Raw genomic sequence first — 27,880 nt, forward strand, 5'->3', positions numbered from 1 at the left:
ATGATTCTGTTCCAGGGGGACTATGTCTGGTTGGATCTCAAGACCGGCCGAGAGTTTGATGTCCCCGTTGGTGCCATGGTCAAGCTTTGCGAATCGGGACAGATCCAGGTGGTGGACGATGATGGAAAGGTGTGTGACACAGGAGAGTTATGTGTTCCTGCTGATCCGCACAATAGCCTTTGTCCCCAATCTAATAATGTAAAGAATGGGGCTGCAGGTGCATCTGATGTCAGGTCAATGAATGCAGACGACCACTCCATCCCTGCTTTGGCTTTGACCTCTCTTCATTCACTCTTATGGTTTATAAGTAACAGAATGTTGAAGTGGCAAAATAGGTTATCACCTTTTTAACATGGACAACACATGCTTAATTTACATCTAAATTTAAGCTTTAAATCCACAACTAATTATGATACTATGTCTGAGCATGTGTCACAGGTAGGGCAAAGGAGTAGACAAAGAAAGAGAATGGTTTTCAGTGTTTTCACCTGTGCCCCCACCCTCCTGTGATGCCCTTCCACCCCCCAGGATCACTGGATCGAACCTCAGAATGCCACCAACATCAAGCCCATGCACCCCACCTCTGTGCATGGAGTGGAGGACATGATCCGGCTCGGAGACCTGAATGAGGCCGGCATCCTCCGCAACCTATTCATCCGCTATAAAGAGCACGTCATCTATGTGAGTTTCACCTCTGTGTTATCCTGAGGACAGGATGCTCACCTTCCACTTGCCACCGTCACCCAGGTTGTTAATATACATAAATACACTACAGGCAGCAGTGTGGTATAGTGGTACGGAGTAGTTACCACTAACTGAAAGGTTGCTGATTAGATTTTCTGCTGGGATACTGCTGTTTCAAGGTACTTAACCCACAATTGCCTCAATAAATATGCAGTGGTATAAACAGATAAAATTGTAACCTATATAAGGTTAAGAGCATCAGATATATGACCATAATGTAACGTAATACTTCCATCACAGGTTTTCTGAGGAGGGAACAGATGACATAGGCAATACCTTTGTTCAAAATTAATTACCAAGACTTGCTTTTCACGCAGCAGTCTCCTCTAGTCATAATGATATAACTAAACAATGCAGAAAATGTGTTGTTTCATATTTTTATTTTTTCACTTCTTTTAAAAGCATATTAATCTGGTGATTAGCACAAAAGAGCTTTGAGATTAATAACTTAAGCAGTCAATCTTTATCTGAATGTAATGACTTTTCCATAGATTAATGAGAGCTTACTGAGATCTGAATTTCCCAAATGAGGCAGATGCCACAGAAATGCCTCTCAAAGATCTGGATGTGTGCAATCCACTGACAATCAGGGTCTGAGATAGGAAACGTGGCCCTCGTGACAACATAGACACCAGTGCCCAGGTTCAACTCATATTCAACCAAGTCCTGCCCCAGCTTTAACACATACTCAACTGAATACAGGCAACTTCAGTCTCAACCCACAGATCAGTTCCTCTGCATGTACCTGCCCTTAATCAACTTGCTGTCTGTTCTCTGTCTCTTTCTCTGAAAAGACTGTGAGGGAAATATTGAAAAATCCCATACTGCTGATCCAGCAACCATTCGCTGAAATGTGTACTTGCTGTGTATGTACTTGATTTCAACACAACCCTGCAGCTAAAGTAAAATTAGCCCAGTTACAGTCGTATATTCACACCTGTCTGTCAAAACCGCTCATTCCCCTGCTACACTCAGTGCTACTGCAGCTGTCACTGCATTTGTAGAGAGTGTTGGAGGTTCAGTACAGACAGAGCAAGGTGAGAATCTGGCAGTTTGTCATATGCTGGAACGTGTCGCTGACTTCCAATCTCATTTCTGCACAATTAAACTGGCTTACATACCTTCATGTCAGTAAAAACAAATAGGCAGTCAGACTTACCTCTGAAAGGGAGAACAATAACAATTATAAATGGCTCGTTATGACAACAGTTAGCTCATGAAAATAGCAATAATAGTAGCAAGGAAATTAATTGTCAATTACAATAGTCATTCATGTGGTAATTCATGTGGTAATGTTGACTGACCATTTATAAGCTAACATAGCACTAATATTTTTACTCTAGTTTTCTTATGAAAGCCTGAAGAGAAGGATAGTCTATATATTTAAGAGCTCAAACAACTGCGAATGCAGTTTAATGAGTGTCAAAGACCTATGATATTAAGCAGGTGGTACAGTCTGTGTGTGCATATGCTTTAAATCCCATAATTTATTAAAATTAAAATTGACATATAGTTTGTGAACTACATATACAAACCGTTCAGTGACTGTTCAAAAGTGAACTGAATTAAATGTGTGATGCTACCTTTCCTTAGTGGATTAATGGAAATGTGCTATTGTTCTATACTTGCATTGAAACTGAAGCATGCAAAGAGAGAAAGAACTCTTCGGTGCCCCCTACCTAAATATGAAGTAATAATTTGTGGTACTTATCTTACCCTGTAATGTAAATTCTATTCACATGAATTTTTATGCTTCTAACAAAGAAGTTGTATGACAAACAGTCACTCGTTTAAAAAGTTCTCAACAGCTTGAACATTAATTTTTATTTTTAATTTCACATTTTCTGTATCTCCTAAACCATGCCAAGGAGAGTATCCCCAGATAAATAAAGAAGTAAATTACAAAAAATAACAAAGCAACAAATAGATGTCAAATAGATGACTAACCTGGTAGGTGTAAATTATAGAAGAATTTCTCATTGTTAAACACATATGTATAATGTATTCAATAACCATATTCCGTGTTTGAAAATATTCAAAACTGTCCCCTTTATAGCTATTACTCAGTAGACCAGTTACTGCTGCTGTTCTCATGTGTGTAGGAACAATGACTGGCAAGTGAGGTGTTATTCATATGTAAAGCATAAATATTGTAAACTGATGTGTTAAGAGCTGATCAATAGAGTGCCAATGCAGGGTAATCATCCCCTTAATAAAAATTCTAATAAGTATTGCCATCAGTATAAGTATGGTAATTGACTAGTGAAGAGAAAGGAAATACTTAGTCCACACACTATTCTAGAGACTTTCTATGACTAGCAACTGTCTCATAATAATGACATTCAATCCCATCACAGAAAGCATCTCAAAACTAGTCCAAACAATTACTAAGTTATAGTTTTACTTCAGTTTCTTTTTTGATGTTGTGTTTTCCTACTGTGACCTGGATGGTGCCAAGACAGCTTGAACTTTAAACCCCATTCTTCGCACTGTTTTCACTGTTTGGGGCCTCACCCAAATTTGATTATGACACAAAATTATTTGTTGTTCTGTGCACAAATTTCTTATCCAAAAAACATGCCTTATCTAAGAAATTATACACATCTGAACTTTGAATTAAGCGTGAAAAATACAACCAAGAGAAAAAGCCTACCAATCCTGTGTTTCATATCCAATGGAATAGGAATATCTATTGGATGTGTGGGGAGGCACATAAATATCTGTTACTTCCTCTCTGGGTATTTAGGCTTTCATATAAGACAAGATTGGTACAAGAAACTACAGTGGATGAAAGGGATGGACCCTGTTCCCCTTTTCTGATTGCCATTTGACCTTCAACCCTGCAGACATACACAGGGTCAATCCTGGTGGCAGTAAACCCCTACCAGCTGCTCCCCATCTACTCAGCTGAGCATATCCGCCTCTACATCAACAAGAAGATCGGAGAGATGTCTCCCCACATCTTCGCTATCGCAGACAACTGTTACTTCAACATGCAGCGCAGTAACAAGGACCAGTGCTGCATCATCAGGTACCATACGCTGTCTGAGAAACCAATGATCAGCTTCTACTCAACTCTTTCCAAGACACCAAGCAGCTTACACTGTACCACCTCCAAGAATTTGGCCATCACCCTCTGCTGTAATCTCTCCAAATAAAGAACAACAATAGGCTTACAGTATGCTTCACCAAACCAGCACCGGATTAATGCTACACACCATCTGAGAAGCGAGTAAACAACTAACAATTCCCTGACTTCTGCCGATCCTTTATGTGGTCTAATTGTGGTGTGTGTGTGTGTGTGTGAGAGAGAGAGGGAGAAAGAGAGAGAGAGTTGGAGACTTGTTTTCATGAGTGTGTTGATTTGCATGTTCTCCCAGTGGTGAGTCAGGAGCAGGGAAGACCGAGAGCACTAAGCTGATTCTGCAGTTCCTTGCCTCAATCAGTGGCCAGCACTCCTGGATCGAACAGCAAGTCCTGGAGGCCAACCCCATCCTGGAAGGTCAGGCCACTATGAAAGCTGTTCCAAAGCTGCTGAGCTGGGTGTGCCTCCAAAATCAGACTTGAACTGGAGCATAAAGGGGGGCCTGAAATTGACCTTCAAATTCTGTCTGAGAGTTGCCACTGAGAACATTTTTCACATTGGTTCTTGAATTTAACATGACATTTTATAACCAGACAAACCAATCAGATCAAGTCTGATATGGAGGAAAATCTAACTAAATCTATTACTGCGGCTGACTCCTCTCAAGTGACTGAGAAGGCAGTGAATTTGTTATTATTAGTGCTGTGCAGATATACCACAGATTTATTGATCTTTATAATATCTGGAATAGGCTGAACCATCTAGATGATGGCTTAAAATCAGTGAAACTGCATAGCATATATACAGCACTTATCAAACCCCTGTAACATAGCCCACTGCAGGGAGTGGGCCAGCACCAGCACATAACATACAATATACTCACTACTTATCAGTACATCATTGTTACTACTCCTTAAGAGAAGGGGTATATAATATAAGAATATAAGATGTCTGATGAATAACCCCTTGTTTGCTTTATTAGTGTGAGTTGTTAGTATTAATAAGTACTGTGAGTATCTCTGTCCAACAGCTTTCGGCAATGCTAAGACCATTCGCAATGACAACTCCAGTCGTTTCGGAAAATACATTGACATCCACTTCAACAAGAGAGGAGCCATTGAGGGAGCCAAGATTGAGCAGTACCTTCTGGAGAAGTCCAGAGTATGCAGACAGGTAGGAGAGAAGGGGGCAGTCAATTGGCCACAATATAGCAGTACCTGCAGGCAGGTGACAGCATATAGGGTGACCTGATCAAACAGTAACTTCAAGATGTGGAGATATGATAGAGAACACTGAGACATACCTGGTCCCATCCCTGATTTGCTCTGGAGCTCTACACAGCTTTATTGAATGTATTCATTTCAATATCAGTTGAACTGTCCATCACTCAGTCAGTCAGTCAAGAAATCAGTCATTTAAGACATTTTATTCACTCAGCAAATCTATCAACCAGTCATGATCTAGGAAGGGACTTTCGCCATTTTCCTTAATAATAAAATACAGAATAACTTGGTAACTTTGTTCTCCCCAGGCCCACGATGAGAGGAACTACCACATCTTCTACTGCATGCTGAAAGGGATGACTCCTGCCCAGAAGGAGGAGCTAGAGCTTACTCAAGCAACAGACTATGCCTACCTCACTATGGTGAGAGAGTAACACTTACTGCTTATGCAATGAAAACAGACACATAATTAATAAAAATCCCACTAGAATTTAAATACAGTGTCTCTCATACCTCACGCTAATTACTTACATTCCTTGCCCCTAAAATGTTTTGACAAAGCTGTGAAGTTAAATTAAGTGCCTCAATGCTATGTGACGTGGCATGGATAAAAACGCAGTTTTACTAACTGCTTTTTGCTCTCTGCTTGTGGTCTCCAGGGAAACTGCATTGTGTGTGATGGGCGTGATGACCTGAAGGAGTACTCCAACATCCTCTCTGCCATGAAGGTCCTGATGTTCACAGACACAGAAAACTGGGAGATCTCCAAGCTGCTGGCAGCCATCCTGCACATGGGCAATATGCACTACAAAGGTCAGCCAGCAGAGGGTGCAAGGGAGTGGCTTTCTTTCAGGGCATGTCTCAGCAACACAGTGCTGATATTCCACCAGAAGCACTGGCTCTCCAAACTGCTTTTAATACTGCTGGCAGTGCTAAGCAAACCGTAGGTAGAGAACTAGGGGTGCTGCCTAAAATATGAGCTCATCTGTGTGCTACCAGTTTCCAAGAAAAAAGACTCACTGGTGAGCTCTGCTATGAACAAGATTCTGGGTTATTATCTCCAGTTCTCCAGATGTGCATGAAACACTTTGCCTGTCTCTGATCAGCTTTCAGAGTCACTTGTATTAATTTAGCATAATAATTGACAGGTGACAAGTTATAAAAGATTCTGACTCTAACCCCTGCCTGTACCTTACCATAATTGCTACCTCTGACTCTGTCCTGCCTGCTCTCCCTCCTCAACCCCTCAGCTCGGACGTACGACAATCTTGATGCCTGTGTGGTTGTGCAATCCACTGATCTTGTCTCTGTGGCGACACTTCTGGAGGTGAGGAAAATGAAATTGCTGTGCCTATATATGCTATGTTTCTATCCAACTTGCCAAGCCAACTGACTGCATGCCTGGGCATCACCTACATAATATTTGCCTCAAATCTGATTCCTGAGATGTTGGTCGCTAGCTTTCACATCTTTCAATCAGTTAACTAGCTGAAAGCATGGCAGCTAGCTAACACTGACAAAGACGGAAGTTGATATTACACTGCATCACACTGCAATCAAAAAGTCACAAGGTTAAGGGGAGTTTTTTGCTTGTGTGTGTGCTCTGTGTTAGCTAGTTGCTTTCAGTTCAGTTTTAGTTCAATTCACTTACATTTTCTCCCATCACAGCACGTGGTACACTGTGGAACTTGTTGTGTGTTAGGCGTAATAGATGTGCGTGCATATTGAAGGATTTCACGTTTTCCCCCCACAATCCTACATGGCCTGGGCAGTTGTCATTGCAGGGGTAACAAGCTAACATGCATAATACATGACTTGTAAAGTTGGGTGAAAGAGGGCAATCATCATGCATCGGAAGTCATCGTGAGCTACTGTAGATTTTTCAGAAACAAACACAACATGGCATCAAGACCTTCAATCTTTGCAGATTTCTTCTGCCCTTATTCTCTTTGCCTGTAACAAGTCATCTAGCAAGAGCTAATGGCTATTCTCCCTGATAGTCTCTAGATGTGATAGTTCTAAGGTGTTTTTGCTCTGGACAGCACTTGTGTAGAGATAATGCCCATTATTAAGTGGATGAGAGGTCGGAACTGTGATGAGTACCATTGAAAGAGGATTGTCACTGCATGTGCTGCATGCGTATTAAGAAAAGGAAGTAGAGGGGGGAGGTCATCATAATGGAAAATGAGCACACCTTCCCTGCAAACTGTTCATGATTCCAAGTAGAGTGCAACAGATACAATGGATGTGAGAGCACACCAGTCGCAGACTTGAGACTACACCTTCCTGTGTAATCATCCCTGCTTGTTGTAATCTCTTTAAGATTAAAGGAGATTAGTCCCTATATTCCATTAGGGTACTTGTGTCAGGCAGTGCACCTTAATTCACACACAGACACATGTAAAAAACACAGAGAAAACAAAACCAGTTATTAGCATTTACAGCATGATCAAAAATAGTTAGAGCCTTTGGTTTAAGATGTATGTTTTTCTGGATTCTTGGACTTGCATTTTGTGGTATAAATCTTAGTCAGTCATAACAAATGTGATGATATTGTGTTGTGTTGCATTGTGTGACAGAGGAGTTAGAATGGTTGTTGTTTTTTGTTGTGTAAAGGTGGACTCTAAAGAGCTGACAAGCTGTCTGACCACTCGCACCCTGATTACAAGGGGAGAGAGTGTTACCACCCCCCTCAGCGTGGAGCAGGCACTGGATGTCCGGGATGCCTTCGTAAAGGTCAGCCCCTTCCTTCTCCTTATTCTTAACCTGAGGAACAATGTGATGTTGAAGGCCCAGGGACGTTTCTAGCTATTGAAAAGATCCAGGGCTAAGTAAAGTTTGCCTGGGGCTTGTCTTTTTTTGGAAGGGAGTCGGCATCAGTAGGTTGGGGAGGTTATATCTACCTTTATAATAAATAAATATTATCACACCTTCGGACGCTGCAAGTCAAGTTCTGCTCTGTTACACAGTCTGGTGTTTTGCTATAAACACCTCCTTTGTCAGGGCGAAAATATTCAGGGCTAGGCTTAAAATATTCAGGGCTATAGCCCCGAATGATCGGACATAACGACGCCACTATGAGGGCCAGCTATGCCTAAATTTAGTCAGGATGAAATTGAATCACCGATTATCAGTTGAACAGAGCCTAGAACAGATAGAGCAAATTTTGTGTGTGCATGCGGTGTGGCTGAAGTGGTCGTGAACAGAAGTAATAATGTTTTCATGTGCGTACTGAGAAGCACTGTACCAAGATACACAACTGAAAAAGTGAAGATTTCTCATCTCCCAGGGAATTTATGGAAGATTGTTTGTATGGATCGTGGACAAGATTAATGCTGCCATCTATAGGCCACCTTCCGGTGATACCCAAGCAGTGAGGAGATCCATCGGCCTGCTTGACATCTTTGGGTTTGAGAACTTCACCATCAATAGGTTAGCCTCTCATACTGTAAATATAGTCAGTAGATGTTGTTTGTGTGCTTTACCATTTCACTGATGACTCATTTTATGCTTAACTTCAACTGAGACTCCCATTGAAGGGTGCAGAGCATTCTTGATGTCATAAAATCTGCATGACCTGAACACTCTGTATCAGATGACTGGTTGCTGATTTCAGCCCTCAAACCATCAACTTCTTGAAAGATTGTTTATTGACTTGTTCCACCACACAGTTCAGCAACTAAGCCAGTTGGTCATTTGCTTGTATCCCTCAGTTTCGAGCAACTGTGCATCAACTTCGCAAATGAGAACTTGCAGCAGTTCTTCGTACGCCATGTCTTCAAGCTGGAGCAGGAGGAGTATAACCTGGAGAACATCAACTGGCAGCACATTGAGTTCACTGACAACCAGGATGCACTGGACATGATAGCCATCAAACCAATGAATATCATCTCCCTCATTGATGAGGAGAGCAAGTTCCCCAAGGTACCGCATGAAGGGTTGTTCAGTTCTTCTCTTTCGTAGGGAATAGTGGAAAATAGAGGGTAGAAAGCATTAGTACCACTGTAGCCCTCATTGACAAAGACAGCCAGCTCCTCTAGATCAGATAGGAGAGTACATACTCTATACATAGTATACATCTCTACAGAGTTCCATTAAGCCAGCTTGTTTGCTAAGATATATAAGATTTGCAATTCATATTGGATGTACATTTCCCCACCTGTTTGTCCCACAGCCAGGTCTGTGTGGTACTTGTGTGGACAGCCTTGTCTCATACCACTGACAACCCTATAAAATCTCACTCATAATTTTCAGCATCTTGTGTATTTAATGGTAGGCAGTATTTTTCCTCTCAAATTTCCTCACCTCACCCCTAACCAAATTATGTTCTGCCGCCTAGTGGCCAGAACTGCCATCAATGTCTGTATGGTTTTTATTTACAATTATATCCCTATATGTTCACAGGGGACAGACGCCACCATGCTGTATAAACTGAACTCCCAGCACAAACTTAACATTCACTACATCCATCCCAAGAACACCTATGAAACTCAATTTGGGATCCAGCACTTCGCTGGGATTGTTCACTATGAGACTAGCGGTACAGCATAATGATTTTCTCCCTTTGAAAACTGTAGGATAAAATATAAGTTGTATGCTGAGAAGAATATGTACCTCTTACACATTGACAGGTCCAGGCTTTTTGTTTCCAATTGCATTCAAACGACAAGTGTCAAAAATATCTTAATGGAGGAGAGAATATTGATTGATTCTGAGAATACAAAAATGTATTTTGTTTTTATTTATCTCCAAATAGTTATAGTTGATACCATCAAGAATGTTTTATTTTTTCTGTAGATGAATCTAATTAATTGGATAACTGTTTTTAGGCTTTCTGGAGAAAAACAGAGACAGCCTTCATGGTGACATCATCCAGCTGGTTCACTCATCCAAGAACAAGTTCATCAAGCAAATTTTCCAGGCGGACGTTGCCATGGTAATGTTCCAATAACAAAAGGATTTTGTCAGAAAGTCCATAGGTAAAGATGGGGTTCCCCGATCAACCAAACCTCACCTGGACTGGACTGTTCTACCTGGCAAGGCTAAAACAGAGCTTGCCGTGTTTGATTTGTTTCTCCATTTGATTTCCCCTTCATAATAATGGCTTGGCTGATATTGTCTCTCTCCTGTTTCTCTGCCTAAAATCTGACCTCAGTTTCTCTGTGGCTATCAACATCCTGCCCCTCCTTTTCTGAAGGTAAAAATCATTACTCTCTCCCAAGTCCTTATCCCATCACATCCCCATTCCAAGGCTCCTTCTCAATGTCCCACTGGTCCTTTACTATGCACCTTCCCCATGCCTCGTGACCATTAGAACTTAGCATAGAATTAGCATAACTCCTCCACATATAACCTTATTCCAACTGCTTCCAAACCCCAATTGATTCAAGATGAGAATATCCATCCCAAGTCTCCCAACAGTAACCATTTTGTGTGAAAGGTGGTTACTGCTCCAGGATAAGAACTTAGGGTAAAATTTATGTGCACTGTCATATCCAACTTGCTTTCTCCCCCTGTCATTATTTCAATTCATTTTTTCTATTTATGAATGGCTGATCTCCAACAAATATTCAAACCCATGACCCCCTGGTGCTGATTCAGGTTATGCTGTGATAAACAATTAGTCTCAACTTCAGAAGAGCAAAAGTGTTCACAACTGCCCTGATGTTCTCTCTATATATGATTTACAATCCTTCAGTTTAGAAATGTGGAGGGATTTCATCTTCTTCTCCCTTGGTTTTTTAGAAACAGTAACAGTAATTGAAACGGTATTAATTTCTCAGCAAATATTACTCATCAAAGCCACAGAAATTTAAATGAATCTTCTGTGGTCTCTTCTTCCCCCTGGGGACCATTTCTGGCTTTGGAAAGTCTGCTGTAATGTTTTCTCCAGCTGACATTTGTGGTGGAGAAAAAAATCAGTAACACTGTATGTACTTTGTATTATACCATTTTAAAAAAAATAAAATCTTAGCATCGGTTTCCATTATAAATTAGGAAACAGGAAACAGCTGGAAGGGAGTGAGGGAAAATGCTGACTAAGAGGGTAAGATGGAAAGCACAGAAAAAGGGAGAGAGCCCGAGGGAAGAGAAAGAGCAGAAAGGGAGTGAGGCATCGGAGCAAGAGGTGCAGCCTCTCCCCGCTCCGGTTTCCCGCTCTCCTGAGGCTGTCGGTTGTGCGTTTGCAGGGCGTGGAGACGAGGAAGCGCTCGCCGACGCTCAGCAGCCAGTTCAAGCGCTCCCTGGATCTGCTGATGAGGACTCTCAGCATGTGCCAGCCCTTCTTCGTGCGCTGCATCAAACCCAACGAGTTCAAGAAGCCCATGGTGAGTCCTCCATCAGCAGCCTGCCGCCACGTTGACCCAACCAATGACCTGCACGGGGGCGGGTCGTCAATGTGTCCGTAGCACACATCCAATAGAAAAAGACGTTTGCTCTCTGATGGTGGAACGTGTGCCACACGGGCACGCCTTCATCCTAAGCTGAGCTATGCTGTCATTCTAATGTTGCTATCATGTTGTAGTGACTTACTTATACAGCTGTATTTCATCTTCCTCCCTGCAGCTGTTTGACAGAGAACTGTGCATTCGGCAGCTGCGGTACTCTGGCATGATGGAGACAATTCGGATCCGCCGGGCTGGATATCCCATACGCCACACCTTCATGGAGTTTGTGGACCGCTACCGTGTCCTTTTGCCTGGTGTCAAACCTGCCCACAAACAGGTGAGAAAAAGTGCCTGACATATCCATTGCACAAAGTCTTTGGTGGGAATCCACACTCCCACAAAATACTGCTGCTTCATGTATTTGTTTCTCTACTTCAGTATAGAGAAAATCCCAAATAATCACTATAATATTGTGCAGTGTTCCTGCTAACAGTTAAAACATATAACTCCTTGTGGTGAAAACTGTAAAAACAATATTCAATGTGTTTATATATTTGCAGTTTAATTCTTCAGTCAAATCTAGGTTCCCTGGCCCGCTCCTGGTGTAGATGACTGACAGGTTAAAAAAATACAATCTTTTGATCTTTCAAAGGACAACTTGCAGAGGACGTGTCGGCGCATTGCAGAGGTTGTTCTGGGGAGGAATGATGACTGGCAGATAGGGAAGACTAAAATCTTTCTCAAGGTGACCTCCCCTTGCTATTATCATATTACAGATTCACTGACAATGCTGTATTATATAATAATTTCATTTTCAATTCAAAAGACAAATGGACCCCCAACCCACGGGTTTTGTACAGTTAATACATTATATTGCAATATGGTCTGATGTTATTTTACACACCATTAACTGTAACATCGACATCAACAAAGAGGAACACACAATGGGAAGATCTCTTCCAACGATTGCTCCTGGCCAGGAGCTTTTATCAAGAGAGCAAGCAGCTGGAACAGGAAGGCCCAACAACACAAGGGCAGAGAAACAGGAAGTGGCCATACTAAGCCTTGAGGTCAAGGCTGTATGTGGATTCTATATTGCAGAATACAGCACAAAGTAATTAGCCAAGTAAAACGAGAACCTTTTTCTTTTAAATTTGGTTTCGCAATCCTTCCAGGACCATCACGACATGCTTCTGGAAATTGAGCGGGACAAGGCCATCACTAACAAGGTCATCTTCATCCAGAAGGCAGTGCGTCGCTACAAAGACAGGTGAGAGCTGGACACTCTTAACCAGGATGACTGCATAAGTCAAGCACAGAGGGCATCCAACAAAACACAGTGTTAGGCACACAAGGCTGAGACCACAAATGCATACCTTTCCCAACATACAAGTGCAGTAGTGCTTATTTATAACTTCTTGCAATTACAGTGGATGATTTTGTGGTTTATATGTATTTATCTACAAAGATGTAACAATGCCAGCTGCTGTTTACCACCATAGAAAAAGCAATTATACTGATAATAAGTAGTAATATGTAAGTATTGCAAGTATGCGGTTAATTTCTTATATTAATACAGCAATCACACTCCTGAAACAAACCATGTCCCCAAAGACAACCTCTGATTCACACTAAAAACCTAAGAATAAGCCTACTTTCACAACTTCTCTCTTTTTTTTCCCCACACAGAACTAAGTTTCTGAAGATCAGGGGTGCAGTGATTTTGATCCAGAAAATCTGGAGAGGGTATCACTGTCGCAAGAACTACAGTGCAGTGAGTTGTAGTGTCTCCCTGATTACAGAATATTGTCTGTGTTGATATAATTTCCCTGATCACAGATTATTCCCTAAAACTACTGTCTGCTCTTCCCAGATGTTTCTCATGTCCCTTTTCCACTGTTGACCAGGCTGACTGATCTGAAAGAGTATGATTGTGTTTATGCTGCAATGCCTAAAACCAGAGAAATAGCATGTCATGTAATGAATGGTTGTGTCTGCCCAAATCAAGACTTCAGTCTAAAATTCATGCCCCCCCCCCCCCCCCCCAAATATACAATCAGTAATTTCACAATACTTTTGTCTGTACCATATTGTGATGCTGTTGTACCTTGACACCTTGACTTCTGCTCTGGACTAATTGTTCCAGCTTTCAGATGATTCTGATGACCATATTTCCATTGTGTGTGTGTGTGTGTGTGTGTGTGTGTGTGTGTGTGTTTATGTGTCTCCAGATGCAGATCGGCTTCTTGCGGCTCCAGGCCCTCTTCAGATCCTACAAGGTGTGCAGGGTCTACCGGAGGCTCCGCTGGTGTGTCATGCACATCCAGGCCCATTGCCGGGGTTTCCTGCTGAGGCAGACGTTTAACCGGCGGCGGTGGGCCATCATCACCCTCCAGGCCCATGCCCGTGGCATGATCGCACGGAGGCTGTGCAAGCGACTAAAGATCGAGGTACCCCCTGTCCCACCACTCTCACATCATGTCCATACTGGGCTTTTGAGTTTAAAGACCTGTATTGTGACGTCAGTGTACAAAAATTATTAACACGATATCTTGCCACAGGTTTTGAAGGAAATGTCCATATAATTTGTATCATGCATGTATAACGTAGTCATAGTCCATACTGATCATGAATTACTTATTTCAACTTTTTTGAACAAGGATACAAGTTTCTGATTCAAATTTGGTACTTAAATGATAAATGGTATTTGTTGGGTGAAGGGTCTTACCGGATTTCCCAGTACAAATCTGAAAGAGAGTGTTCTGACTACTGGTATAGGAGAATTCAGTTGGCAGTGTTGCCCCTCTCCCTCTGTAGTATGAACGCCGCCTTGAAGCAGAAAGGCTCCGCTTGGCAGAGGAGGAGAAGCTCCTGCAACAGATGACAGCCAGAAGAGCTAAGGAGGAGGCAGAGAGGAAGCACCAGGAGCGCCTGGCAGAGCTGGCTCGCGAGGAAGCCGAGCGCGAGAGGCAGGAGCAGGAGGAGTCGCGGAGGAAGAAGGAAATGGTCGAGCAGATGGAGAAGGCCAAGCAGGAGCCAGTCAATGACTCCGACATGGTGGACAAGATGTTTGGCTTTCTGGGAAGCAGCAACTCTTTCCCTGGCCAGGAGGGCCAAGCGCCCCAGGGCTTTGAGGTAACAGCCTGATACAGTTGCCCATATAAGGGTCATCTTGGAGCTATTCTTTTGAATGGGCTTTCATATGTCTTATGGATGGTTCTAGATAATTACTCACTGATGTATGTGCAGCAGAAACCAAAGCAGTATATAATACACTTACATGGATGTTATTTGTGTTACCTTGTACTGCCAACAGAGCTAAACTCTGAGAGTGGTATGTGTTATGGTTTTATGCTTTTGTATCTCTGTACATCAGGACTTGGAGCAAGCCCAGATGGCATTGGACGAGGAGGACATAGATGATGCCCTTCCTCTTCTTGAGGATGAGGAGGAGGACCTGTTTTTATGCTTTTGTATCTCTGTACATCAGGACTTGGAGCAAGCCCAGATGGCATTGGACGAGGAGGACATAGATGATGCTCTTCCTCTTCCTGAGGATGAGGAAGAGGACCTGTTTTTATGCTTTTGTATCTCTGTACATCAGGACTTGGAGCAAGCCCAGATGGCATTGGACGAGGAGGACATAGATGATGCCCTTCCTCTTCCTGAGGATGAGGAGGAGGACCTATCAGAGTACAAGTTTGCCAAGTTTGCTGCCACATACTTCCAAGGCACCGCCACGCACACCTATCTTCGCCGTCCGCTCAAGCAGCCACTGCTCTTTCACGAGGATGAGGGAGACCAGCTGGTGGGTTCCCCAGTGACCCCACCTACCTCCTACACATACACCAAACCACACATAACCACCCTGTCCCAGCTGGGCCCACATTCAAAAAGTCATTACATCCACCCACTGAACACAAATTATTTACATACACAGTTAAGGAAAAAGCAAAGCTTTAATGACAAGCAGATGAGATCCAGAGCTGAGTCTGAGTACAGAGACTGGCCTTTTCTGACCCTCTAAATCGGAATGGTCCACATAGCTTAGAGCTTTTTGACATAGACCTTTACAGTAAATTACCATACAGAGCCTTTTTTCTACGGTACATCCTTCGTACTTTATTCACTTCAGTACAGAAAAAGAAAAGCAACAGTAATTTCCCAGCTATGTGCCCACTTTCGCCTAGAAACACAACCTAGAATGATCCACATGCTTCATCTTTCTTTCTCTCTGCAGGCTGCCATGGCGGTGTGGATCACGGTGTTGAGGTTCATGGGAGATCTCCCAGAGCCCAAGTATCATGTGGTCATCAGCGATGGCAGTGAGAAGATCCCAGTTATGACCAAGATTTACGAAACTTTGAGCAAGAGAACCTACAAAAGGGATCTGCAGGCAATGCAGCTGGAGGGAGAGGAGGTGAGGGAGGAGGGTAAAACTGAAGAGAGGGTGGAGTTCAGCCCAGTGTCCTCTCTAATGGAAAGGTGGGGAGGTTAGGGGGGCTCAAGATCTGAATGGAGAATGGAGATGAAAGAGCCATATTGGGATGTGGTGGGCTGAGGGCTGGGCGCTCCCCTGCATTAACTCCTGCATAAAGACCACTGCCCAAAACATTAGCTTGAGCATAATGACAGAAGTGCTTTTAACACTCTAGACATCTGGGGACCTAAGAATTGCAAAATGGTAATAGAAATTCATATATGCCCACTCTAAAGAATTCACAAAACAGAAGACACATTTACTTAAATAAATGAAGTACATGTAATGAACTTAAATGAACTACATACCCAAATGGGGTATTTTCCTTTAAAAATTGCATCTCCCATCCAATTAAGGGTAATGGGTTTCTATAGGAAGCATGGATTTTGATTGTTGGCTCAAGTCTGGCACAGTATTAAACATGGTTTATAACCATGCTAGCGCATGCTGTGTCCCATACAGAGTGCTCCCAATGAACGTCAGAAGAGGAACAGCGTGCGTCACAAGCTGGTGTCCCTCACCCTCAAGAAGAAGTCTAAAATTACAGAGGAGGTCAGTATAAATATTTGTTAGTCAGTCTTGTAACAACCAAGGTATTTCTAATAAAAACTGTCTCAGGGTGTGATTTTAAAAAATATTTTTTTTCACCAAAATTTGAAACCATTTAAAATTGCAGTTTTGACATTTTCATAACAAGGGTAGGCAGCATTGTTATATCAGCTGAAAGAAAGACTTTTGTCACAATAGATACTGACATGAGAGGTATATAGAGGTTTACAGTGAATAGTTTGGAAGTGAGTGCAGTGAGAGAATGGTGCATTTCCTGTTGGTCACCCCAGGTGGCCAGGCGCCTGAGCGAAGGGGAGTACTCCCTTCAGGTGAGCAGCATGCTGGAGGAGCGGCCCACCTCCAACCTGGAGAAGCTGCACTTCATCATTGGTAACGGCATCCTGCGCCCCACCCTCAGGTAGGTTACAAATTTATGGCTTCATACCTACCATAGATATCCCAGAAACAAAGCAAAAGCAGTCAGTCATTTCTGTGTGAAGAGGTTGTTACACTGCTCCAAACACTGTGTGATATGTATGCATCATCTGCTCTCACTCTTATTCTCTATCTACCATAGATATCCTTACAGAAGTGGCATCAGCACTAGATAAGATCCTCTGTGCAAATGTAGTAATATATTCTTGTAGGGAATTTAGTGGTTGCCCCCTCGGACAACCCTCAGCAACATCCCATTTACCCAGATGACCACTATGTCCTCTCTGATAGTCTTGGTGCTGTGAGCTTGTCATATCCATCGATGCCCCAATAACAGAAAAACCTGAGAAGACTTAAATGTCTGTGGTACCATTATGTACATGTGATTGCTGGTTTTCCTCACCCTTTCCACACAGAGATGAGATCTACTGTCAGATCTGTAAGCAACTGACCCAGAATCCATCCAGGACCAGCCACGCACGTGGGTGGATACTCATCTCACTCTGTGTAGGCTGCTTCGCCCCGTCTGAGAAGTTTGTCAAAGTAAGACCAGAATCTGTTTATTCATCAGCTTTATTCATCATATAAGTTAAACCAAGAGTTATTATAAGTATCCACTGAAATTGTTAAAATTCTACACGTGATGAAGACTTATTGATAAATGTCAGGTGGTAGGAAAGGCACAGAACGGAGAGATTTCATACTTACACACAGACTCTACCTTTGTTTGAATAATGCCTCATCAGGCAGTTTCAACCAATGAGATCTTTCTCTCATGACCTACAGCATTTGCGGAATTTCATCAATGGAGGCCCTCCTGGTTACGCCCCCTTCTGTGAGGAGAGGTTGAGAAGGACCTTCATGAATGGGACAAGGACACAGCCGCCCTCCTGGTTGGAGCTTCAGGTACTGCCCTCCTCCCACCCACCTTCCAGACCAATTTCTGGAAAAGAATCTATTCTCTTTATCTTACCCAATTGTCACATCATGTCACCCTGGTTCACTTCCATCAGTGAATTCTATCAGTGCAGGCACTGACATTTGAACTCTGAGAGAAAAAGGCTGGTATGGTGACAGGACAATGGCAAATCTAGATTGTAAACCTAATGTGTATTCTGCTTCCCCAGGCCACAAAATCCAAAAAGCCCATCATGCTCCCGGTGACATTCATGGATGGCACGACTAAGACCCTGCTGACAGACTCGGCCACCACAGCCAGAGAGCTGTGCAATGCTCTCGCTGACAAGATCAGCTTGAGGGACCGATTCGGCTTCTCCCTCTACATCGCCCTCTTTGACAAGGTACTCACACTTACATTCAACGGCGTGCACTCATAAAGAATTCAGTTACTAATTCACACATGGATATGCATTTACACAAACTCATGCTTATTAACCTCTCAACTTACAAGCACACTGCCAAACTCATTATCTGACAAGCACTTACTCTTCCTCTCATTGCTGTTGAGGGTTTTAATTCCCTCAGTATTTATGTAATGGGAAAGTTAGCGCTTTCAGTCAGGAAGGATAGCTTTTCAGTTTCAATGACTCCCAATATGGGCTATAACATCAATCTGTCAGCATTTACTGTTAGCTGTTTACTTTAGCAGCACAGGCTGAGTGCCTCACTCAGGAGCACGCTACTAATAATGTTATTTTCCTCAATGACCACCTCAATGATCAGACTCAAGTGGTCTAACTCCTGTACTGCATTGCACCACACTCCCATCAGGCAGCCTTCAAGATTTAGCACATTCCACCTGGATTAGCCCTCACTTCTCTGCCCTGCGCAGGTCTCCTCTCTGGGGAGTGGAAACGACCACGTGATGGACGCCGTGTCTCAGTGTGAGCAGTACGCCAAGGAGCAGGGCGCACAGGAGCGCAACGCCCCCTGGAGGCTGTTCTTCCGCAAGGAGATCTTCACCCCCTGGCACAACCCTGCCGAGGACAGCGTGGCCACCAACCTCATCTACCAGCAGATCATCCGTGGGGTCAAGTTTGGGGAGTATCGTTGTGATCAGGTGAGCTGACACCTTGAGGCCGGAGGGAATGAAGTGGCGATACCAACCTTGACCTTGCAACACCGGTTTTGTAGTCCTGTAGTTTTACTGACATCAGCATGTTGATCATTCCATAAATTAGCAGTAAGTGACAGCAACATTATGAGAATGTAAGTCATAATGTCAGAATAAAACTAGAATGTTGCTACAGCAAAGTTGATCCTTTGTGTTAGAAGCTGCACGGTACGTGTGTCGATGAGTAAAATCAGTTTTATGGGTTGACATTACAGGATGCTATAGCTTTTGTTATAGCTTACAAATCCAGGGTTGATGTAAAGGTTTATATTACAAGAACAGTATGCATCACCTTTTTGAGATTAAAGTTGCAGGAATGTTGTGAAATGATTGTCATATAGATACAAATCCTTAGCTGGTTAGGCAGTCTCTCTGTGGTGATAGTAACATTGTGTACATTTTGTTGTGTATTCTTTTTGTGTCTATATTTATAGTAACATTTATAGTAAGTTGCTCTGGATAAGAGCGTCTGCTAAATGACTATGTAATGTAATTTTGTGAATACGATGTGCTTTCTGTCTCTCTGTGCGCTGACAACGTGAATGTGAACATTTTTTTAAAACACCATCATGTGTTCTCCATGTTTCTTTGTGTTGTTTCTCAGGAAGAGGACCTTGTGGCACTGGCCTCACAGCAGTATTATGTGGATTACGGGGCGAATGTCCAGCAGGAGCGTCTGCTTAGCCTTGTCTCCTCCTACATCCCTGACCGTGAGATCAGCTCCTCCAAGAATACGGAGAAGTGGGCACAGCTCATCATGACCGGTCACAAAAAGGTATCCGCTAATCACACCAGGTGCAAGGCCAAGCACAAAAACACATTGTTGCCATGCCTAGGCACCAATTAAAGCCACCCCATAAGGTACCAGAGAGACCATTATGAGGGTCAGAGGGGAACACACTCTACTCACAGTGTCCTGCTTTCCTTTTCTTAGAGGCCTCTGTCCCAGAAGGTACGTATTTATCATGATAGTGCACAGAGGAGTATCATCCAATCAAAGCTTGTCCAAGGGCAACTTCCATAATTGCTCTCCAGTATCATTAATGAAATGGTTTTAGATTGGCAAGTAACTGACACCAACAAAGGAGGATTTGCCCTTGTCATCCTGCACATACATGTGTGCATGCGCGTGTGTGTGTGTGTGTGTGCGTGTGTGTGCGTGTGTGTGTGTGTGTGTGTGTGTGTGTGTGTGTGTGTGTGCGCGTGTGTGTGTGTGTTCTCCTTGTCCCAGAGATAAGGCCTGCCATTAGTACTGTTTTCTAAAATTAGACCCGGCCTAATCACTGTGATGATGATTGCTCTTAATCGAGTGCTTCCTGATTTAGTGTCGGTCACAGGGAAGATTTGTCATTTTTTTCCATCTTTCAAGGACATGTAAGGAGTTTGTCTGATCTTTTTTTCTCGCAGGTGCAATTCTGAAAGTAATTGAAGAGCATTATGCGGTTATGAATTTTAATTTTATGAATTTTAATGTTAAGTGAACTGTTTTTTCATTATCCATTGCATCTTTAATCATGTGCATATTATAGTTTATGCATATTACCTTAATTATTATCAGAGGTTGCCAGTGTGTCCTTACAGCTAGTGCTTTTAACCCCTTCACTGCCACAGGGAATGTACACACAGAAGAGGATAGACCCGCAGAGAGTCAAAGAGGGAGTGGTGGATTTTGCTCGGTTCAAGTGGCCTTTACTTTTTTCACGATTTTATGAGGCCTTTAAGTTTTCTGGTACGTACATTTATGCACTAGTAATTACCATAAAGTAATATAAATTATTAAAAAAGTCCATACTTGCACTGTCTTTTTACTGTCCATTAAAAGCAACCATGACAGGCTTTGAGAGTGCAGTATGTAGGAGCTTACTTGCTTTGTTAACAGGTTACCATCTCCTGGCAGTGTTCACCACAGTATTGTTTATAATGTATCCCCTACTCCAGGTCCCAGCTTGCCAAAGAATGATGTCATTGTGGCTGTAAACTGGACTGGCGTTTATTTTGTGGATGAACAAGAGCAGGTCCTGCTAGAGCTCTCCTTCCCAGAGATCTTGGCAGTGTCCAGCAGCAGGTGCGGCACATCCCACCGCTATCTTTCTCTGTTCTTATTGGTCTTGTTACCATTTACAGTGGTGTTACTGTCTACTGTTAAGAATTATCTCTCCAATAACCAATCAGAATGATTCACTAGTGTGCAGAATGTCACTAGCCCTTACAATTGTGTCACCAGGGATCACAATAATTTCACTACAGCAAACAAAGGAGGCTTGAATTAAAATAAAAAATGTTGAAAGGAGAAAAGCTAAGTCTAAATCCATGCTTAATAAAACTATAAAACAGTTTGTTTCAATACCTTTCTAGTTGTTAAATAATATTGCAATTGTTTGAATCTTTTGTTCTATTCCAAGCTTTCAAACTCTCATCAGATAATATATAATACATGCAAAACCTCAGAGAATTATGGTTTAAGTCTTTCAAGATCACCTTGGGAATATTACCAAGCAGATAATATTCTCTAAATATTATCACTTAATATTATCTACTATTACTATTATATTACCTTAATAAAAACTACCATTATTATCATTATTATGACTTTCTCAGAGTTCTGCTGCTGTTTTTGTGACAGAGGGGGGAAGCTGCAGGGACAGAGTTTCACGCTGGCCACCATCAAAGGGGACCAGTACACCTTCACCTCCAACAACGCGGAGGACATACGGGACCTGGTCGTCACTTTCCTGGATGGCCTGAGAAGGAGGTCAAAGTTTGCTGTCACTCTGATGGACAGCCCCAATCCTCGTAAGTACATGGCCAGTTGAGAAAGTACAAATCATATCTATTTCACATCTGCACTGCATGTCAAGATTCACATACCCTGAGTACTCTGTTCTTAAAGCCCTTTTAGACCTGATTATCCCCAGATGTGTGCCATCTTGAAGTCTTTCCTCAAAAACACTGATCGTTGAAAATACTGAGCTTGTCCCGGGATGCTGTTTGTTTCAGCTGTGGAGGTCTCCACTTTCCTCAGCTTCACCAGAGGTGACCTCATCCTGCTGGACCAGGACTTCACTGGGGAGCGGGTGATGAGTTGTGGATGGGCTCACGGTATCAATGACAGGACCAAGCAGAGGGGTGACTTCCCAGCTAACTGTGTCTACGTTCTGCCCTGTGTCACCAGACCCCGATACGACATCGTGGTCAGTGACCTCTTACACATCAATCTGTCTGTCTATCTGTCTTTATGTCTGTCACTGTCTGCCATCCATTTCTCGATGGCTCCCTCACTTCGGCTGTGGGTCAGCACAGTTGTAAATATCACACTGTCTGTCTTTGTGGTGCAGGCTTTGGTCACCATTACACCAGGTCAGTATAGGGAATCAGCAGGCCTGTCCCAGCTGGTGTTGGTGGAGACTGAGGATAAGGTGAAGCCGTACACCCTGGAGGAATACTCCTATGACTATTTCAGGTACCCAGAGCTCCTCGTCCAGAGCACCTCTTTTTACAATGCATTGTTATAACTCCTGAAAATCAACCCTTATTCTTCCAGCAACACCCCATCCCACATACATATGCTTAGATTGTCCCATGCTCCAAACACACTGAGTTCACAGTGTTCTTCTCCCACACACTTCTCACACTCCTCTCGCCCTCACAATCACACTCCCTCCTCCCTTAATCACACTCCCTACTGACACACAGTGTCTCCCTCCATTAGGCCCCCTCCCAAAAGTACTCTGAGTCGGGTGATAAGCTGGGGAAAGGACCGGCTATGGAGCTGTACTAGGGAACCCATCAAGCAGCCACTGCTCAAGAAGATCCTCAACCATGAGGTGCTCTCCCAGGAGGCCTGTATGGCCTTCATCGATATCTTTTTGTCACTGCTTTTTTATGATAGTTTTCCTGTCTTTTACGCTGTTGCTTGTCGTAGTCTCTTTTTTAAACTTCTGCTCCTCATAGTTTCACTGTCCTTCAGACATGTGTTCATCATAGTCTCACTGCTCTTTACCCTGTGTAATATTTGTTTACCAGCTGGCCTTTGCCAGGGAAGGCTTAATTATTTACATTTGTACAGCTTCCATTTAAAGATGTGTAAATGACTAAAAAGCACTATTTCCACTGAATAATTGGCACCTACAGCATGAGGCCCTGGTATAAAACCTCACTGTGATTTCTAGTACTCAGAAAGGCCTGGGTACCAGTCATAAGACCTGTTGTACTGAACCAGGAGATATGATGAGCTACCTACTCTCTCACTCCCTACTCTCCTATGCGCTCACCAAAAGTATTATTTAGCAGAGCATAGTGCCACCTAGTGGCTCACCCATGTCAAGTTCTTCTGTGTACCAGCTATTTTTTCAAGAGGGTATACAATGAATGTTAAGATGCAATATTTGATATTTGTTAGGTATTAGGTAAGGTTTAGTTTAGATTTCATGTCAGAGTGATGTGAGTCATATACAGCATATATGGTCACTGCTCCTGTTAGTTATTCCTTGATGGTTACTGCTGCACCCATTTTGAAGTACATGGGCGATTACCCTTCCAAACGAACACGTTCTGTGAATGAGCTCACTGACCAGATATTCGAGGGTGCCTTGAAGTCAGAGCCACTGAAAGATGAGATCTTCTGCCAGATCCTCAAGCAGCTCACCGAAAATCATGTCAAGTAAGTTACATCAAATCAAATTTATTTGTTATAGCACTTTTTGATTCAAATTGTGACAAAGATAGCATGACTTCCTGGAAAGAATAAAAAAAACAGACACAGCTGAAACCAATCAGGAAAAAATGGAAAATCGGAAAATTATATGTTGTTGAGGTCATTAAAATTCAGCACTGTTCTCACAGGTTTCTCATTTCACTAACATTACCCTGGGGTGTTAAAAGTGTTGACAATTATCCACATTGGAGAAGGAGATATAACAGTTTATAAGTGGAATGAAAACTATAGCAGGGTTAATTGCTATTGTCTTTGTATGATGACCAGAATGCTTTTCACATGCATGGTGTGTCTGTGTGAGCTGAAAGCGTTGGTGTTTCTGTGAGGTGCATGTGTGCGCTGACCACAGCGGGGTGTCTGTGCGATGCTGCTGTAGGTACAGTGAGGAGAAGGGCTGGGAGTTGCTGTGGCTGTGCACAGGTCTCTTCCCCCCCAGCAGCGTACTGCTGCCCCACGTCCAGAGGTTTCTGCAGTCCAGGAAGCTCCACCCCCTGGCCCCTGACTGTATGCAGCGTCTACAGAAGGCCCTGCGGTAACACACTACCACACATACGCGCACACACATATGCACGCACGCACACACACACACATACATACACAGACGTACACTTTAACGCACATTGTACAGTGCACACACAAGAACAGACACATACACATACGGGTAGATAGGCACACACTCACAGACACACACAGACAATACTATATGCGTGTATATACTGTGTGTATTCATGCACATATATGTTTGTTTTTGCATATCAGCGAGAACTATCAATGTCAATAACATCCATAAATTTGTCTCACACTGATTTATTTTCTTTTTAACTCCTTATGTTTTGCTACCTGTTGGGATTGCTGGTCTTTTCCATTGGAAACCAGAAATGGGTCCAGAAAGTATCCCCCGCACCTGGTGGAAGTAGAGGCCATCCAGCACAAGACCACCCAGATCTTCCACAAAGTGTTCTTCCCCGATGACTCAGATGAGGTGAGGATGTCACATGACCAGCAATATGTTAGTCTCCGCCCTCTCATTGGGGATTTTAGCGAGAGCGTGTCTGTGAGATCTGACCCTAATAGGGACTTCAACAAGTGGCACAATGTGGTATACGTATGAATGAAATAAAACATCCAGGCTGCTGTCTGAGTTCACAAAAAGTAAAGAAGATATGAGTAATACTAAAAATGAAAATATTCTGTAATTTAGGTTTTTGAAGTGGAGTCAAGTACAAAAGCCAAGGACTTCTGTGCCAACATCTCGAACAGGCTGCACCTCCAATCCTCAGAAGGATTCAGCCTGTTTGTGAAGATATCAGACAAGGTAAGGCTCACAGTGTGTGTGTCAGTCAAGCCCAGGTGTAATAAATGCCTCTTATTAAGCATTATAAAGCTAAACTCCTCCTCATGTCTACAACTCTACTCTCTTCAGCATTATGAAGTTAATCAATCTCTCTGTCAATTACATTTTAGCTATAAGGTGTGATTAGCGCCTCATAATAAACCTGTGTTAAATTCCCACCCTGCAATGTTGAGTCTTTGTCCTGTCTGTGTCCTGACACTGTGTTTCAGGTGATCAGTGTGCCAGAGGGAGATTTCTTCTTTGACTTTGTCAGACACCTCACTGACTGGATCAGAAAAGCAAGGCCAGCAAAGGATGGTAAAGTCTGCCAGTCATTCACTTCTTATTTGTGTCTCTATTAGATTTTTGCAGGATTCATTGCTTTAGATTAGTTGAATTAGAAATGAATTGTTAAATTAAATTAAATTAAATTAAATTAAATTAAATTAAATGCATGGTGGATGCATTTGGATATTATGGATCTGTGTAATATTTGTTACATTCTGTCTGAGTGTGTTGAAACAGCAGTATTAAGATCCAAAGTTGCACAAGAATCTGAAACCACTGAGTCCTCCAGCTCATACAAGTCATTTATCTTGTCTGAATAATTGGTCTATCAGAAGCCCCCTGTTTCAGAAGGACAGATATGTTGTATGTGTGTAGTTGCTGTAAACAGTTACAGTATTACTCATCACTACAAAAAAGAGTCCCTTTCCTGCACTGTCATGGCTCATTAATGCCCCCTTAATTTCGTGTATAGGTATAGTGCCTTCACTGACGTATCAGGTGTTCTTCATGAAGAAACTCTGGACCAACACTGTCCCGGGGAAAGACCCCATGGCTGACTCCATCTTCCATTACTACCAGGTGAACAATGCACATCCGTGGCCATGTTAGTTGTGCATGTACAGTATGTGTAAGCATATGCGGAGGTGTGTGTGCATGTGTGTTTGCTGCATGTATAACACATCCTGCTTGTCATCTCCCCAGGAGCTCCCAAAGTATCTGCGTGGCTACCATAAGTGCTCTCGTGAGGAGGTCTGCCAGCTTGCAGCCCTCATCTACCGTGTCAGGTTTAATGAGGACAAGTCCCAGTTTGCCAACATTCCCAAGATGCTGAAGGACCTTGTGCCCCAGGATTTCATTCGCCAGCTCTCTCCTGATGACTGGAAGCGGGTTAGTGAGAAACTGTTCAACTGGCATCATGCGAAAACCTATTCTGTGAGGATGGAAGTGATGCAGAACACTATATTTATCACAACAGTTTTTTTTCTCTATTCCATAGAGAACTCCTAATTGTGTTCATGTAAATCTGTCACTGTAGTTGGTGGAAATGTTCTTTTTATTACAAATGGGAAAGCATGGCCATTTGCAGCAACTGAAGAAAGGCCTGCTTATTCTCTGGCACCCAATCCATTTTCTCTGTTTAAGCGGAAACTGGACACTGATGTTTAGATTGATTACATCCACATGACATAAAGATTTGTTGATCTGTGCAGCTCCTACTCCAACCTAATGCATGTCAGCAAGCGGGTCTGAATTTAAGACTGGAGTCCAAATGCTTGTGCCTGTATGCAGTCTGTCCTCAGTGGCCTGATTTGTGTTCATGTGTGGTCATTCCAGGCAATTGTGGGATGGTTCAACAAACAATCAGGGAAGTCCAGAGAGGAGGCCAAGCTCATGTTCTTAAAGATCATTTTCAAGTGGCCAACATTTGGGTCTGCCTTCTTTGAAATAAAGGTACTGAATGTTTTATACATGTTTGAATGTGTTGTGTGTTATACATCAGTTAATCTGTATATATTGCTAATCTGCATATATTGCTAACTGGAAAAGGCTTTAAATTATTTTGCACCAATGGACTTCTGACCTAGTTTTGTTGCATACATCCTGGCTGGAATTGTGATTTTCACAGATATTATACACCCAGGCCATTAAGTATGGTAAAGCGGGTCCACATCTTTACAGACAATTTCATTTAAAAATTCTCTTTGCTTTCAACCAACATCTCCAACAGCAAACAACTGAGCCAAATTTCCCTGAGATCCTGCTAATAGCAATAAACAAGCATGGATTCAGTCTGATAGACCCAGTGACCAAGGTGAGTGAGACTCTGTGTGTGTGTGTGTGTGTGTGTGTGTGTGCGTGTGTGTGTGTCCATGCTTTTGTAAATCTGTGAGTGTGCCAGAGATAGTGTGCTCACACTATGACTCTCTGCAGGACATCCTAACAACGCATGCCTTCACAAAGATCTCCAACTGGAGCAGTGGCAACACCTACTTCCACCTGACCATTGGCAACCTGGTACGGGGGAGCAAGCTGCTGTGTGAGACGTCCCTGGTAAGAGAGACACCTCATTACAATACTCTGGTGCCATTACTCAACCAAGCACAGCATGGATGCAACTACAAGAGTTGTTACAACATCAAGAGTGAGAGTGTGGAGTTTCCTGTGCTCTATGACCAAACACTGACCCCACAGCTGTCTTAGTCAGCAGTGGAACTCCACATATTTGTCCTATATGTAGAGGTTAAGTGGCTCTGAGTTCATATCCCATGAGGGACATAGATGTTGTACCCAAAAAACTTGGTAAAGTTGAATAATAACAGTGTTGACCCAGCTGAATAAAAGGATAACAGATGGAAGATACTACAAAACTGAAAAAAATGAAGCCACTTAAATAACATGTAATGTTATGTGTCATGTAATGTCAAGTTATGTTAACAGTATAATGTGGCTCTCGACTCACAGGGCTACAAGATGGATGACCTTTTGACCTCCTACATCAGCCAGATGTTGACCACCATGAGCAGACAGCGCAGTTCCCGTGGCAATAGCAGTTGAAGGGACTCGTGCC

At 42.8% G+C, this 27,880-nt stretch overlaps 1 protein-coding gene across 1 annotated transcript; it reads left to right on the forward strand.

The window, feature by feature from the left end:
• Window positions 1–27,867, forward strand: LOC118774475 (unconventional myosin-VIIa-like). Its single transcript, XM_036523817.1, has 46 exons — window positions 1–129; window positions 529–681; window positions 3,591–3,775; window positions 4,125–4,246; window positions 4,860–5,002; window positions 5,361–5,474; window positions 5,712–5,865; window positions 6,303–6,379; window positions 7,669–7,788; window positions 8,342–8,484; window positions 8,766–8,976; window positions 9,457–9,592; window positions 9,882–9,988; window positions 11,241–11,378; window positions 11,617–11,775; window positions 12,091–12,183; window positions 12,614–12,708; window positions 13,128–13,212; window positions 13,670–13,888; window positions 14,256–14,573; window positions 15,043–15,246; window positions 15,679–15,858; window positions 16,381–16,470; window positions 16,758–16,885; window positions 17,319–17,445; window positions 17,689–17,808; window positions 18,030–18,203; window positions 18,695–18,922; window positions 19,581–19,751; window positions 20,588–20,705; window positions 20,915–21,041; window positions 21,600–21,769; window positions 21,974–22,167; window positions 22,312–22,436; window positions 22,686–22,834; window positions 23,483–23,636; window positions 24,067–24,222; window positions 24,567–24,672; window positions 24,892–25,005; window positions 25,254–25,341; window positions 25,784–25,890; window positions 26,014–26,199; window positions 26,647–26,763; window positions 27,041–27,124; window positions 27,244–27,363; window positions 27,775–27,867. The coding sequence occupies exons 1-46, from the start codon at window positions 1–3 to the stop codon at window positions 27,865–27,867; spliced, it is 6,531 nt and encodes a 2,176-aa protein (XP_036379710.1).
• The last annotated feature ends 13 nt before the right edge of the window (window positions 27,868–27,880 follow it).

This window comes from Megalops cyprinoides, chromosome 3 (genome assembly GCF_013368585.1).
Source record: "Megalops cyprinoides isolate fMegCyp1 chromosome 3, fMegCyp1.pri, whole genome shotgun sequence".
Taxonomy (NCBI): Eukaryota; Metazoa; Chordata; class Actinopteri; order Elopiformes; family Megalopidae; genus Megalops; species Megalops cyprinoides.